Source organism: Nuphar pumila, chromosome 1, assembly GCF_984573655.1.
Source record: "Nuphar pumila chromosome 1, dmNupPumi1.hap1.1, whole genome shotgun sequence".
Classification (NCBI taxonomy): domain Eukaryota; kingdom Viridiplantae; phylum Streptophyta; class Magnoliopsida; order Nymphaeales; family Nymphaeaceae; genus Nuphar; species Nuphar pumila.
The window spans coordinates 55,240,073-55,256,224 of NC_143249.1; the positions used below are offsets into that span (position 1 = coordinate 55,240,073).

Consider the following 16,152-nt stretch of genomic DNA (forward strand, 5'->3'; position numbering starts at 1 on the left):
GTGAGATAGGTCCCTTGAAGTATACATTTTTTCAAGGTATAACCAAGCTTCGGAGGCCCTTTTAAACTTAATGATGTTGGCGTTGATCTTGGTTTCAACGGATGAAAAAATCCAAGACAAAATTTTGAAGTTCTTCATCTCTCACTCATCATGCCTTTTGGAATAATCTTATAGGGCCTTTTGTCTATCTTCACCTTCAAGAATCTTAATATCCCCTTTTTCTATGATTGTAAGTTTGGGTTCGGGTTCCGATATTGAACCTTGAACGTACCCCCAAAGACCTTTCCCTTTAATATGGGCTTGCATATTGTCGGCCCAAACATGGTAGTTAGAACCACTAAGTTTAAACCAAGGGAGAAGTGGGAGTCTTTTTCACCCATTAGAGAGGAAAGAGGATAGAAAATAATGCTTACCTCAAATGATTTCCAATCCTTTCTTGATAAAAGATGCTTCTAAAATATTGCCCGAAGAAGATGATTCACTTCAAAACTTCAATAACTTGAAACATGTTTTTTGAGGCACTTCACAAGTGAAGAGATGCACGATCCTCCTTCTTCAACGAGGCTCTGATATCATGTAAAAGTATCTCCAAAAAGATACTAAGATCAAGACCTTAATATTCTTGATAATAAATCCGGCACACATGCACAATAAGAACACTTGTGCACAAAAGCACAACTCACAAATGCACAAAAGCATAAAAATATTGGAATCACTTTATTGAGCACTTGGGCTTTGACTCAAAGCCATGGGAAAATACAAAGGAGAGAGCCCCTATTTATAACCAAAAGGAGCCTTGGAAGGGCTCCACTCATAGACGTTGGAGCCCCTCCAACAGTCACAAATGTGACCGTTGGAGGGGCCCAACGTCTATTTGAGTGGGCCCCCCAAGGTACCTTTTGGTACTTTTAGAAAAGAAATAAAAAATAAAAAGAAAGAAAAATAAAATTAATTTACAATCACATTCATAAAAGTGAATGTGCGTAAAACAGTGGAAAAGACTAAACTACCCCTACGACTAAACAAATAGAAATATATATTTTATATATATAATAAGTAGATACATATACATATATATTAATATATGTATATATATTACCTTATATATAATATATATATATATTACATTACATGATTAATTACATAATTTAACAGTCGATCCACTGTGTGCTGGGATGAGGTTGGAGTGAGAGCAGTGGAGTCAACAGAGATCGTCCAGCACTACGCGGACCAAGTGCATTTGATCCGGTAGAGGTTGATTGTAGCGCAGAGCAGGCAGAAGAGCTATGCCGATCAGCAACGTAGGAAGCTCAGTTTTAACGTAGGCGATCATGTGGTCGTGTGAATTTTGCCTACAAGGAGTGTCTTCCGGTTCGAGAAGGGGAAGCGGAGCCCTCGGTATGTGGGACCCTTTGAGGTCCTAGAGCGAGTTGGGGAGACCGCGTACCGTGTAGCACTTTCTCCTCAGTTTTTGCAGATCCACGATGTTTTTCATGTCTCAATGTTGAGGAGGTATGTACCTGGCCCCTCACAGGTGATTCACTGTGAGGCGATCGAAGTATAGCCGAACTTACGACAGAAGAGAGGCTAGTGGAGATTGTGGATAGCAAGGAAAAGACACCGCAGAATAGGACGAGTCGAGCCCCAGCCGACCCAGTCAACCGGGTGTTGATTTAAAAATAATAATAAAATAAAAAGAGAATTTTAAAAGTAGATTTTGAAGAGTACAAGTACATGGTTGTGTGTCTGACAAATTTCACATTCTCTGGAACAAAAAATGCTCTACTCAGTTGGGCTTATACATACGGTTTTCATGTGTAGGGATAGACTCAATTTGTGCATGAGTGAGAGGGCCATATAAGCATATTTTATTTTCAACTATGCTTGTAAAGTTACAGATTTTGCTATTCATATTATATTTAGCCATGTGCATGCAAAAGAATGATATTCTCCACATGTTTAGATTGGTTGTGCTATGCATGCTCAAAGTAATAATGTGTAGTGCTTTCATGTGCATATACATACGTGAGATAGATATGTTTTTCATGCAAGTTCACATGTTTTAAGTGAAGTGATTCATGAATGATAGCATGCATTTGACATGAATATGTAAACTCATACTCATGCATAAGAATATTGGTGTTTCATGCACATTTCTATATTGACATACATGATTGTGCATGAAGAGACATGTGGAATGAATGCATCATGTCATGTGATTTATGATTTTTGCATGAGAATGCATAGACGATCAAAATGGATCATCATGGGTTGTGTGAGCTTTGAGCATGTGTTGCTCTTTGTTTAAGATGTTATGCATTGCAAAGATCAAATGTGATATTATGGTTTTAATTACATTGTTCCATGTTGCCATGAGTTGTGGTCCCCTAAAGAGTTTCACATGTGGATGTGTGAACTTGTGTTATTAATTATGCATGTTAAATTGCAAATTAAAAGAAATGAATTAGTAACAAGATAAAAGAAATCGAATAACAGTGTAATTTATGTTTCCTTGATATCCCTTTTATAGTATAAGAATCTTGGACATTGTGGTTTGGGGGAACTGTAAGGATAGTAAAACTCCGTGTGCGTTGTTGTTGTCTCTGAACCTGATATTGAGGTTCTTCTCCTGACCACGATTTTAGGAAGAATCTGCCACTTTATCTGGGGGTGGTGTGTAGACACAGTTGTTGTTTTGGTATACCAAGAAAGTAACACTTGTGGATTTGGATGTCCCTCGTGTCCCGGTATTAGATTTGGACGTCTAATGTTCCGAAGGTTGTTTCGGTCGAGACCTAAATTTGAAATCCAGTAATAAAATACAACTTGTGTGCTAAGTTACACTAAAAACCTTACTTGACCTCGAGAATTCTTACCCGTTTGGAGAATACGCGGGCAACAGTAATAAAAAAGAGGAACTTAAATTGTGTGCATTTAATAAAGACATCCATATACAAAGAAAACTCTGATAAAAGATAATAATTTATTCATGTATGTGCACTGAAATGATGCATATTTTTGTTATGCATTAGATCATGCATATTTATTAGTTTCCTTAATTATGATATATTGGTGAATGCATGATGTTCATTCTCTAATGCATGTTAAATGTCCTTATTGCTTAATTTGTGATCTTTATTGTTTATTAGATTGTCCCTCGTGCTTAATAATTGTTCTTTATTATATAAATAGTTAATTGAGTTATAAATAGTTAATTGTGATAATTGCTTAATAACTTGTGTGTTAAGAATTCATGTCAGTATTGGCATCCCTCTAAAATATTGCATGAATCTTATTTATATTCTTTTTACTTATTTGTTTCATTAGAAGGATTCGTACACAAAAATTTTTGGATTCTGACACCCCTACTTTTGAGTTTTTCAGAGCCTCAGATGCTTAGTGAGACAACTTGCTTTGAGAGGAGCTACGAGAGGACTACACGACTGCTTTGCAGATGCTTTTGGACAACGTGACTCTTCTTTTTGCCTTATTTACATTTTGTTTGCTTATGTCTCAGACACTATACATTTTAATAAATAAAGTTTGGGTTTGATATGGTTTGAAATATGAATATAAGATCCCTTGTGGTGATGGTTGTGTTTAACTGTAAGAGCCCCGAGTTTTTGGAAATGTTTTCGTACTTGTTTAAAATAAAAAATAAAAATTGACCATTTTTTCATGGGTCCTCGTTACATATCCAAAGACAGATATTTCTAGTTTTAGAATTTCTGACTAAAGTCCAAACGAATTCTCCAACATCTCAAGCATGTCAGCTGATATTTAGGCTTTGAATTACTTGCCACTTTCCAATAGAAAGGTCCAGAAAAGGGTCTTCTAATAAAGCCAAAATGAAAAATGAAATGACAAATGATACTTTCCAATATAGGGTGAAGGAATCCAAGGACGAGGAACCTGGAATCAGAAAAAAAAATCTGAAAATCGATAGGGTTGCTAGCTAACAAGTTAGAATCTTTGACACAAGTTCCGCATTCTGGTGTCTGTATAGCAGAAAAGGTTACAACTAATTGACAGGCATAAACAAACAGATCAATTTCATGATGCAATACATTCAATAACAGAGAGGAAACCAACAATAAGATCCTCTGATATTTAACTTTTTTAGATAAACTTGATCTAGATATCAGCCACACTGCAGTTCAAATTGGTTCGCCAAAAGAAAATAAACTAGCCAAGACGGGAATACACTACTCAAGCTTCAACTTTTTTTGTGGACAACATTTCAACAGTAAATACTAGAAAACTAGATCTCTTCCAACGATCCTTATCAAAACAAGATGCAGACATAAATTTTAAATTCCAATCAGCATATATAGCATGTGTACTGTCACAGACACTTCGAAGAAAACTTAATAACAGTAACAAATTGGTACACAGGTTGTAGCATGAGGACAATGTTTGATACCTTTATCACTCATCCCATGATCTGCCGTGAATATATAAGCTGTTGCATCGTCTTTGAAATAACTCTCAACAAGATCATATGTTCTTCTAGCAATATGATCAACCACTCTGACATTGTTTAGATAGATCGAAGAGTAGGGTCTATGTGCATGACCATTTGTGTCACAACCAAGAAGATGGAGAAAAATGACTACATTATCTTGATGCAGTAATTGTTTCAGCTTTAGATCATCGTTGGATCTATTTAAAAGTGCATGAAATTGATCAAATGACCACTCATCCAGAAAGGATGCATCTGCACAAAAACCCTCAATTAGTAACATGTCACAAGAAATTATTTCGGTGTCAAATAAATTGAGAGTTATAGAAGCAACACCCTGTACAAAGAAAGGGGATGGTCCATGTTCTCCCAAAAATAATCAATATCACAGTACTAATAAATCTCTCACTTACATTCTTGAACAACAGTTCTGAACTTTATGATCAATAGACAATAAATAATAAACCTAAGTTGAATCTTAAAACATATATAATGGATGACAGATTTATAAAATAAGTGAAATGCTTCACAATATTTTACTTTCCCAATTTTTCATATGATGCTTTCTTTTAGCACCATATGGTAAGTTGGCATGGATTGGAATGAGCAGGTTATTACAATCACAATGAAGGGTGATAAGCCGCAGAGTTGTAATGCGACCAAGTACACATGTATCGTGGGTCGCTGGAAAGGGATCTGTTTTTCATTGGGAGTTGGGTGAACATCTTTGTGAGGTAGTTTAGATAGGCCTCTAACTTTGTAATAAGACCTTTGAGGCTCACTGTCTGTTTCCCCCAAAACCCCTCCCCTCCGCCCCAAACTTTTCCTGCAAACAAAAATATCCCAAGTACTTTGCCAAAAACCCCTCCCCTCCACCCCAAACTTTTCCTGCAAACAAAAATAGCCCAAGTACTTAGCAATGTGCTAATCTTACTAATTTGTAGAAATTCAAAGTCCACTCTGTCAAGAGAAAAGTTATATTAGCTCATATAAATATTCAAACGAAACAATAGAATCAACAAGCATCCTAGTTCTCAGCCAACAAAATTATTCCAAGAAGCCATATACATGCATTCCCATCATCTACTTAAACCAGCATGAGAAGTTAACCAGATGCGAAGTCTTCAAATTCACGAGGATAGGAGTTCCATGTACTGTGTGGTAAAGCTCCACAAAATATTGGAATAATATCTGGACTTCCAAAAGCAAATGTATGATGGCTCCTGTTGAAAAGTGAATCAAATTCAACAGGATTTGCCTTCCAGCCTGCAAAGTTGAAAGAATGATCTAGTAAGAATAACAAACTTAAGACTGATCTATAATTCAAAAGAAACATATGACAGGAAATTGATTGACTAGCAAATGCAAGAAGCCCATGTTTCAAGCCAATGAGTCAAGGAAAAAAAGCAATTCTTGAGAGTTCACATTTTTAAGAGATGATTACTCATGACATGCAAGAGAAAAAGATCCAACCTGCCTGCCACGATTCAAGACAGATGCCCTAGCACATTTAGAAACTTTTTCAGACCAACTAAAGGCACATTGTATACATCATAAAGTTTCATATCCCCTGTATATAGAAACACGCACATTGCTTGTGATGATGGAAACAGCCAAAATGTTAATTGAAGGACTAAAAATTGCATACTCTATAAGATTACTGTAGACAATACTGTTAAAGAAGTCGTGATATGGTTTTGGACCTACGTTTGCTCCAGATCCATATATCATATTTTATATTTCTAATTTGCACGTGCACATATTTGTATTTTATATTTATCTTTAGGGACATTATCGTCCATAGTATGTTGTAAACACTATAGAGCCTTTCTAGGTTACGATGATGACCTTTTTCTGTGCAGCAAGCAGCAACCCTTTTGTCTTCTTCTATCTCCTTTTCTGCTGAAAGTGGATTGACGTGGCTGGACAGCCAAGTTCTGACATGGTATCAGAGCAGGTCGAATCGATCTAAGTTCACTAAAGGTTGGTTTCGTATTTCTTTCCTCTTTTCTTCTTCCCATCTTTGACTTCTATTCTCTTCTTCTCGTTTTCATGTCAGATCTGATTTTCAGATCTGGGTTTATTCTCTCTCTCTATTCTATTGGTTTCTCCATTCAGTTTAAGACAGATCTGATTGTATCAGATTTGGTATTGCTTCTTCAGAACTATACTTAAAGATCTGTGTAATTTCTCTTTCTGAAAACCAGATCACGTTAAAATCTGGTATTTTTTTTTCAGATCTATACTTGAATTTTTATGTGATTCTTTTTTTCTTCTAAAATCCTTTCCATTCTTTTCACCTAAAACCAAAAGTTTTGTTTCCACGCATCTCATTGCTGTTGTGCAAACAGAACTTCTCTTCTTCATTATATTTTATATTCTTCTCTATTTGACGTCATTATTTTTTTTAGCACGCAATCCATTGTTCTGACATTCCGTGCTTCATAAGGACTTGTGTTGTGGTTCTGGTACATAACCAGAACTAAAAAAAAAATGCAGCACGAGATCCATAATATGGATTCGTCCTCTACTCATTCTGGTCTTTCCTTCAGTTTTCTGAGTCAAGTTGTATCTGAAAAACTAAATCATTCAAATTTTTTAACTTGGAAAAGACAAATAATCCCTTTCATACGAAGCCAAGACCTTTTTGGGCATCTAGATGGATCAACTCCAGCCCCGCTTCAATTCATCACGCAGGAAATACAGGATGATAAAGGTGTTGTCTCATCTCGCATTATTCAAAATCCTGACTTCACGACCTGGATGAAAAGAGATCAAGCACTAGTTGCGTACATCATTTCTACTTTATCACAGAAAATACTAATTGCAATTCCAGATGATTATTCAGCGCTGAACTATGGAATATATTGGCCCAAACCGATTCTCAAATGTCAGAAGCAAAAGTTTTGTATCTCAAGCGAGAATTTCAGTCATTAAGGAAGGAAACCATGTCTGTTATAGAATATCTGAACAAAGTAAAAAGCATCACAGATCAGTTGGCTCTTGTTGGATGTGCAATCTCAGAGAGAGATAAGGTGCAACAAGTCTTAAGCGGGTTGGGAGCAGACTATCATGTTCTTGTCACATCCCTCACATGCTTGCATGTTTTACCCAGTTTTGAAGATTTATGGGCTAAACTTTTACATTATAAAATCAGTTTGAAGAGCCTTTTCGATGATGATGGTGGGCGACTTGACTCACAGAATGTTTTAGCTACTGGGTTGACTTATGGACAGGGTCGTGGTGGAAGAAATAATCATCGTGGAGGTAGAGCTCGCAGACCATATGGTGGACAAGGGGGGCGTGGGCTACTTCCTACCCCAAACATACCTCCTAATTCTCATGCAGGAAATCCCAGAAATATTCCCACATGCTTTCTCTGTAATAAAAGGAGGCATATTAAAGTTGATTGTTGGTTCAATCCTCAGAATAAAGGCAAGAATCCTATTATTTAGCCAAAAAATGCAGACTGATGGGAGTAAATACAATGGAGATGTGCAATAACTTTTATTGGCAGCTCTTTCGAAGATGACAATAGCACAAAATGACCAGGGAGTATGGTATATAGACTCTGGGGCAGCCACAAATGTCACGGAAGATGCAGGTAAACTCTTAAACTTATCCCCTTATTTCGATAAAGGCAGTATTGTCACTGGAGATGGAACTCATCATTCCATTTCTCACACTGGGAATGCCATAATACCCTTCTTAAATTCGTCCATAAAATTGTCTAATGTTCTACTTGCTCCTAATATCAAAAAGAACATTATTTTTGTCTTCAAACTCGTTGATGATACACATTCTTCTGTCGAATTTACTCCCTCTTCTGTGTATGTCAAGGACCTTCAAACGAAGAAGACGTTCGTTAAAGGGGAGCGACGAGAAAATATGTATATCTTCAAGGAAGATCCTTTTGTTCGTGTTTCTATTCCCGTTGTCTTGAAGCCTTCGTTGAAGTCCGATGAATCGTTCCTCCGTTGAAAAGCTTGTAAGCGATAATCTTATCTCCTTATCTAATCTGAGTCCTACTTTTGATAATGAGAAATGTACAAGTTGTCAATTATGCAAGTCATGTTCTTCCCTTCAATTCAATTAATAAAAGAGCTTCAAGACCTTTTGAGATTATCTACTCAGATGTATGGGGCCTTGCACCTATTTGTTCTCTTTCGGGGAGTCGATACTTTGTTGTTTTCATTGATAGTTATTCTCATTATACCTGGATATACTTCATGAAACATAAATATGAAGTTCTTCAATTGTTCAAAATTTTTCATGTCTTTCTCAAAACTCATTTTTCGTCGAATATTATGAATTTTCAGTGTGATGGGGGAGGTGAATACACTTCAAATGACTTTATTGCCTTTCTTCGAAACAATGGTATAAATCACAAAGTTTCCTGCTCGCATACACCACAACAAAATGGTGTGGCTGAACGGAAACATCACCATATTGGTGAGAGTGCGATGAGCATGTTGCATGACAGTCACATTCCTATTGAGTTATGGACAGAAGCTTTCCACTCTGCGGTTTATATTATAAATCGTTTGTCAATGGTTATTTTAGAAAATAAATCACCTTATTATACTATTTTTGGGCAACACCCAGATTATGATAGTTTGTGAGTTTTTGGCTATGTTTGTTATGTGCATATTGATAAATCATTAAGAAATAAGTTTCAGGATAAAGCCTCTAAGTGCAGATTTGTGGGATATACGGATGATCATAAGGGATATCGTTGCTACGAGCCTCTGTCCAAGCGTGTTAAGATCTCCAAAAATGTGATTTTTGATGAGCAGACTCTTGGAGATGGGCATTCTTTACAAAATACATATCATAACGTTGAAGTTTATTCTCCATGGTTGAATGCCGAGTTGTTTCCTAACATCAACGGAGAGTGTTCATTAGATTGTAGTGTTGCTCCCATGCCTACTCCTGCACCAGATGAAACTTCTTGCACAACTCAAATCGAGATTGACAATTTGCCAAACAAAGAAATTGAGAAGTTTTCAGGACCAGTCTATGTGAGAAGAGCAACAAAAAATATTCCCGCCACTACTGATGTCATTGTTGATGAACCTGAAAATCATTCCTCTATCAGGAGATCAAAAAGAATTTGATACCCAATTCACAGATGGGTTAGTTATGATAATTTCACTCTGGATTTTCAATTATTTCTGTCACAAGTTGAAAAGCAAGATGAACCTACTACCTTCTATCAGGCATCCAAGTTTCCCAAGTGGATAGAAGCAATGAATGAAGAAATGGAAGCGTTACATGAATGTCAAACATGGGAAGTTGTTCCCAGACCCAAGGATAGAAATATTGTAGGGTCTAAGTGGGTTTATAAGATCAAGTATAAACCTGATGGGAGTATTGAATGGCATAAAGCAAGACTTGTTGCAAGTGGTTTTACTCAAGAATATGTCCAGGATTATGATGAGACTTTCAGCCCTGTGGTCAAGATGGGGGCAATTCGTATCATATTATCTCTAGTTGTCCATCACAAATGGACATTGAGCCAAATGGATATGAAGAGTGATTTCTTTCATGGGGATCTTAAAGAAGTTTATATGGAACAACCATCTGGATATGCAGAAGGAGATCCTAAAGCGTACGTCTACAAATTGAAGAGAGCTCTTTATGGCTTAAAACAAGCATCACGGTCTTGGTTTGATAGTTTCTCTCTCAAAGTTCAAAACCTTGATTTTCACAGGTGCACTCTTGATCATTCGCTATTTATCTTCAAAGATGAGCATACAACCACCTTCTTGTTGATTTATGTAGATGACATAATTATCACAAGCAACTCTTGCAGTTATATCCAGGAAGTCAAGGAATTCTTAAGTCAGAATTTTAAAATGAAGAATCTTGGAGAACTGAGGTACTTCCTTGGAATAGAAGTTGCCAGGAAAGACAATATGTTGACTCTAACACAACATAAATACACCTTTGATTTGTTAAGTAGAGCAGAAATGAAAGATTGTAAGCCTTTAGCTACTCCGAGTATTTTACAGCAGAAACTAAGTTCCCATGATGGAGACTTATATGATGATCCCAGCAGATATAGAACTATAGTCGGCATGCTCCAGTACCTTACCTTTACTAGACCTGACATTGTCTATTCTGTAAACCAAGTGTCTCAATTTATGGATGAACCTCGAACTGGGCACATAGATGCAGTTAAACGGATATTGAGATACTTAAAGGGCACGGTAGGAGATGGACTGGTTTACAAGAGCAATCCTATAGATAATGGACTTCATAAAATCTTTATCTATACAGATGCAGACTGGGCAGGAGATCCAAATAAGAGAAGGTCAGTTTCAAGCAGTGTTATTAAAAACGCGCCTCAAGGCGCAAAAAATGTGCCTCACCTCAAGGCGAGGGCCTTTGTGCCTTGAGGCTCACGTATAAAGCGTAAAGGCCCCAAGGCGTACGCCTCATACGCCTTGAGGCGCGCCTCAAGGTGAGGCATATGCGCCTATGTGGGGAATATTGCTTTCTTGGAAACTAGAAGCATACTTCAAATTGTTTCCAACTTGCAATTGGTAATTCTTTTAGGGGACGTTTGGAAAGAAGGATTCATTTTCGTATATGAATGTGAACCACGGATGATGATAAATCATAGTATATCAAATCTAATGACTTAGCTTCTCGTAGTTGTTTTGCAATGCATGGAAGGGGACAATCCAATTTCCTTTGTTTGTTTTACGTCATCAAGCTTGAATATCCAACCGTTGTGTATATTAGATTTGATTTTATATCCAAATCCAAATAGATTGGGCTCCTCATATCCTTTCTAGGTAATGGTATTGGATTTGATTATTATGGATCATTCAAACTCAAATGGTTTTGAGTGGTGGCTGACATAAGATCTTTTGTTGAATCCAAACTTCAACTTGGTTCGATGTTGATTTGATCGAGTTGGACATGATCCTCTCAACTATTTAAGATGAGGACATGATCCTCATTCTCTCCCTCATTTGCTCTCTCTTGTCTCGCACTTGTCTCTCCCTTGTCTGCTCTCTCTAGTCTCGTAACTATCAGCATTCACATGGCTAGATTCCCATGTTTATGCTGATAGTTACCAGATTTCCTTGCATATTTTGGGAGCGATTTGTTTGGGAATTTCCGTTTTTGCTGTTGATCTTTTAGATCGTGATGTCTGATTTGATCTGCAAATGAATGATCTTGTATTGCATGAGCGATCCATCGTTCTTTGCCTTTTGTTTTCCTGCAAAGTATCTTGTATGTGTTTTCTTTCTGCTACTAGCAGTGTTGTGAAAAGCGTTGAGGCTTAGCGAGGCGCTCCACCAAAAACCGAGGCGAGGCGTAAAGCGTAAGCCTCAAATATTTTTTTTTAAAACTTTAAAAAATTTATAAAAAATGTCTAAAAATATAAAAAAATAAAAAAATGCTTCATGGATGAAATAACAACCAATAAGAAATAGAAAATCTCAAATAAGTACTAAAAAATATGAGATTAACATATAAAAGTAACTAAAAACTGATTACATAACTGGAAAATATATGAGATTAACCAAAAAAAATTAAAATATACTAAGAAACTGATTACATAACTGAAATAACTGGAAAATATATGAGATTAACCTACAAAAGTTAAAATATATGAGATTAACATATAAAAGTAACTAAAAAAATGATTACATAGCTGGAAAATATATGAGATTAACCAACAAAAGATAAAATATACTAAGAAACTGATTACATAACTGAAAAATATATGAGATTAACCAACAAAAGTTAAAATATATGAGATTATTCTAAAAAATATGAGATTAACATACAAGAGTAACTAAAAAACTGATTACATAACTGGAAAATATATGAGATTAACCAACAAAATATAAAATATACTAAGAAACTGATTACATAACTGGAAAATATATGAGATTAACCAACAAAAGTTAAAATATATGAGATTGTTCTAAAAAATATGAGATTAACATATAAAAGTAACTAAAAACTGATTACATAACTAGAAAATATATGAGATTAACCAAAAAAAGTTAAAATATACTAAGAAACTGATTACATAACTGAAATAACTGGAAAATATATGAGATTAACCTAAAAAAATTAAAATGTATGAGATTATTCTAAAAAATATGACATTAACATATAAAAGTAACTAAAAAACTGATTACATAACTGAAAAATATATGAGATTAACCAACAAAAGTTAAAATATATTAAGAAACTAATTACATAACTTAAATAACTGAAAAATATACGAGATTAACCAACAAAAGTTAAAATATAGTAATATACTAAGAAACTGATTACATAACTGAAATAACTGGAAAATATATGAGATTAACCTACAAAAATCTTGTTGATCATGTCTCAAACATCTTGTTGTAGAAAAAAATAATAATAATATTTTTTTTTGCGCCTTGAGGCACAGAAGGCCGCGCCTCAAGGCGAGGCGTGCGTTTTGCGCCTCAAGGAGCGTTTTTTATAACAGAAGGTTGTTGCCAGATCTAGTACTAAGGCTGAATATTGTTCCATGGCAGCGGCCACATCAGAAGCTACGTGGGTTAGACACTTACTAACATAATTGGGAGAATCTATCTCAAGATCATTATTACTGAGTGACAATCAAAGTGCGATAAATATTTCTTTTAATTTCATACATCATAGTCGCACTAAACATATCGAGATAGATCAACATTTTGTCAGGCAAAAAGTTGAAGAGAAAGAAATTGAGCCATACTATGTTCGCACTAAAGATCAAGTGGTTGATATGTTTACAAAGGGGCTGACCAAATATAATTTTTGGTTCTTAAAAGGCAAGTTGTCCATGATTCAAGATCATGCACAACTTGAGGGAGGTTGTATTTTATATTTATCTTTAGGGACATTATCGTCCATAGTATGTTGTAAACACTCTAGAGCCTTTCTAGGTCCCGATGATGACCTTTTTCTGTGCAGCAAGCAGCAGCCCTTTTGTCTTCTTCTATCTCCTTTTCTGCTGAAAGTGGATTGACGTGGTTGGACAGTCAAGTTCTGACAAATACAAGTCCTGCAACCATGTTGGCAATCAAGAACCCTCCAGATGAGTGGCAATTGTACACCCACCACACAAAAATATCCTATGTATTATGTATCAAATATTTCAATTATGGACAGCAACGCAATGGTATACACTGGGATGTGTTTAGGTATTGTCGAATTTGAGCTCCTTTGCTCGTGTGCGCAAGAAAATATTCTGCCTCTGCAGTAGACAGAGCAACCCGCTGTTGCTTTTTACTTTTTATGTAATCTGTCAATAGGTTATGCTCAACTATTTTTGTCATTTAGTGAAAGGGGGGTGGGGGTCAACCCCTTTATGTTGTATTCACTTTCAGTTTTGAGGCTAATGAAGTTTTCTCTTTGAGATTGCTCCTTCACCCTCTTGTGCATTCTTCTCTTGCTCTCTTAATGCTTCAATATGGTATCAGAGCCATATTAAAGCAAAGAAGGGATTGTGTGAGGGTGAATCTGGCTGGAGGGAGCTTCATTATCATTTCCTCAGAGTTTCCTAGGGTTTCATGCTGCTGATGTCATCATCTACAGTACACCTGGTAAGATCTCTCCTAGTAGAGTTAAGGATTTGATCATTCTTGATTTTAGGAGTCGTCCAAATCAAGAATCAGTTTGATCGGAGAAGATTTGAATTTATTATGGATTTTTCTTGGATTTTCTGGAAATGGTGATAATAGTGCACAAGTTTTGATTGTATGTTGTCAGCGACCTAATCGGTAGATTAGTGGTTGGGATTGTGCCTAACCAGGTCGTTTTCAAGTGAGGAGGGTGCTGGGAGCAGTGTTTTAGCAGGATTTGGTGTGTTTTTGTTGCTTTGATGAAGGTTTGGTGATTCACTTGGGATGTCCCTTACAGTTCTTGCTATTGATATTGTGGGTGACTGTCATAATCATCTGAACTGCATAATATAGCCTTAGTTTTGGTTTTATTAGACTATATTGTGTTGAGTGAAGAGTTTTGTGGTAGTGAGTTTGGTTGCTTATAAAGGATTTTGTGTGAAGTCGTGAATCTTGAAGTTGGGAATTTCTATTTGCAGTCCTTGTGTTACTTTTCTATTTAGTTCTTTGTGTAGGATTCAAAATTGTGTAGTTTGGGGGTTTGGTGTTGAAATGGAGAAAGGAGAAGAAATCTATATTGTCCCAGTGAAGTTGGATGGGTCTAATTCCGCATATTGGGTCGATTTCATGATGGTTGTGATTGTTGAAAAGGGACTTGGTGGTTATTTGAATGGGACCAAAGCCAAACCAAAGCGCACAAATGTCGATTATGAGAAATATTAGAATGGATAGTAAATAATGCACGAGTTAATGACAGGATATTAGGTGCAGCAGAACTGAGGATAGCTATGAACCTTTCAAAATTTCAGGAGGCCAAAGAAGCATAGGCATACCTCTAACAAGTTTACAAGCAAGAGAATTGGGTTAGGCAATACCAACTCACTCAAGAATTGAGGGGTATGCATCAAGGAAACAAGTCAGTAGAGGAATTCTATTCTAACATACAAAGAGTTTGGAATGCACTTGCACTCATGGAGGGTCAAACCAAACGCAAGAAGTGTGCTAAGTGTGAGAAGTGTGCCTCGTGCCAAACTTGTCTGGGGTTTCTTGATCAGCACAAGGAAACAACTAGAGTTGTTGATTTTCGTATGACACTTCGATCAGAGTTTGACGGGGTGAGGAGTATCATATTGCATCGTCCACTTTTGCCATCGATCACCAATGTGCTAGATGAATTGATTTCAGAAGAGACTAAGTTAAAGTCTCTTGGAACATATTCTTCCAATGACAGTGTTATGGCAATCCCTCTGGTAACAGATTTGGTGATAGATATGGTGGAAGAGCTGGAGGAAGAAGTGACTTAAGCTCTATTCAATGTCACTATTGTAAGGGCTTTGGCCACATGAAAAGATCTTGCTCAGCTCTCAAGAAAAAGAAGGGTGGAGCCTATGCAATTTCTTCTGATGGTAAGGGCACAAAGCCCAAGTATGATCACACTAATATTGGCATTCAGTCTGTAGGTTCTTCAGTTGAGAGATCTTCAGATAAGTTAGGTGGTGGTTAGTTTCAACTATTAGAAAAGATGCAACAACAAATTTTTCAGTTGCAACTCCTTGCTCAATCAGCTACTGCCATTTCCGCCTCTTCTTCTAGTATTGCCTTTGCAGGTATCTCAGATTTATTTCTGGATGATTGATACACTCAAGTGCCTCATGTCATATGACGACTCATGTCAACCTTGCAATGGTGTCTTTCGCAATGCAGATATTTCTTCGATGTTTGTTTCAAAATTAGGTTACATTTCATCCAACTCCTATCCTAATTGCAAATTGAACATTTCTCATGTCTACTATGTAACCTCTTTAGCCATGAATCTTATTTTGGTTGGCCAAATCACTAAGTATAATTGCAATGTCACATTTTTTCCTGTTGACTGTGTTGTGTTCGATCAGTTATCAATAAAAATGATTTAGATTGGCCATAGAAGAAGAGATTTGTATTACTTAGATTTGTTGGACATAAGCATGCAGAGGAGTTATGGAGCTGGTCTAAGTGTGTAGTTATAGTAGATGAGTCAGTTTTGTGGCATCATAGACGGGGGCATATTCCCAGCTCTAGGTTGTAACATTTTGTTATCTCAGAGAG

At 36.4% G+C, this 16,152-nt stretch overlaps 1 protein-coding gene across 1 annotated transcript in view; it reads right to left on the bottom strand.

Moving 5' to 3' along the window:
• LOC149848945 (sulfatase and phosphatidylinositolglycan class N domain-containing protein) overlaps positions 1–16,152 on the bottom strand; it is a 169,914-nt gene that overhangs the window by 102,910 nt on the left and 50,852 nt on the right. The window contains exons 3-4 of the mRNA XM_089998238.1: positions 5,573–5,728; positions 4,424–4,717 (exon numbers count right to left, since the gene is read on the bottom strand). Of these exons, the coding sequence (XP_089854364.1) occupies positions 4,424–4,717; positions 5,573–5,728 (450 nt within the window). The remainder of the gene's footprint in view (positions 1–4,423; positions 4,718–5,572; positions 5,729–16,152) is intronic.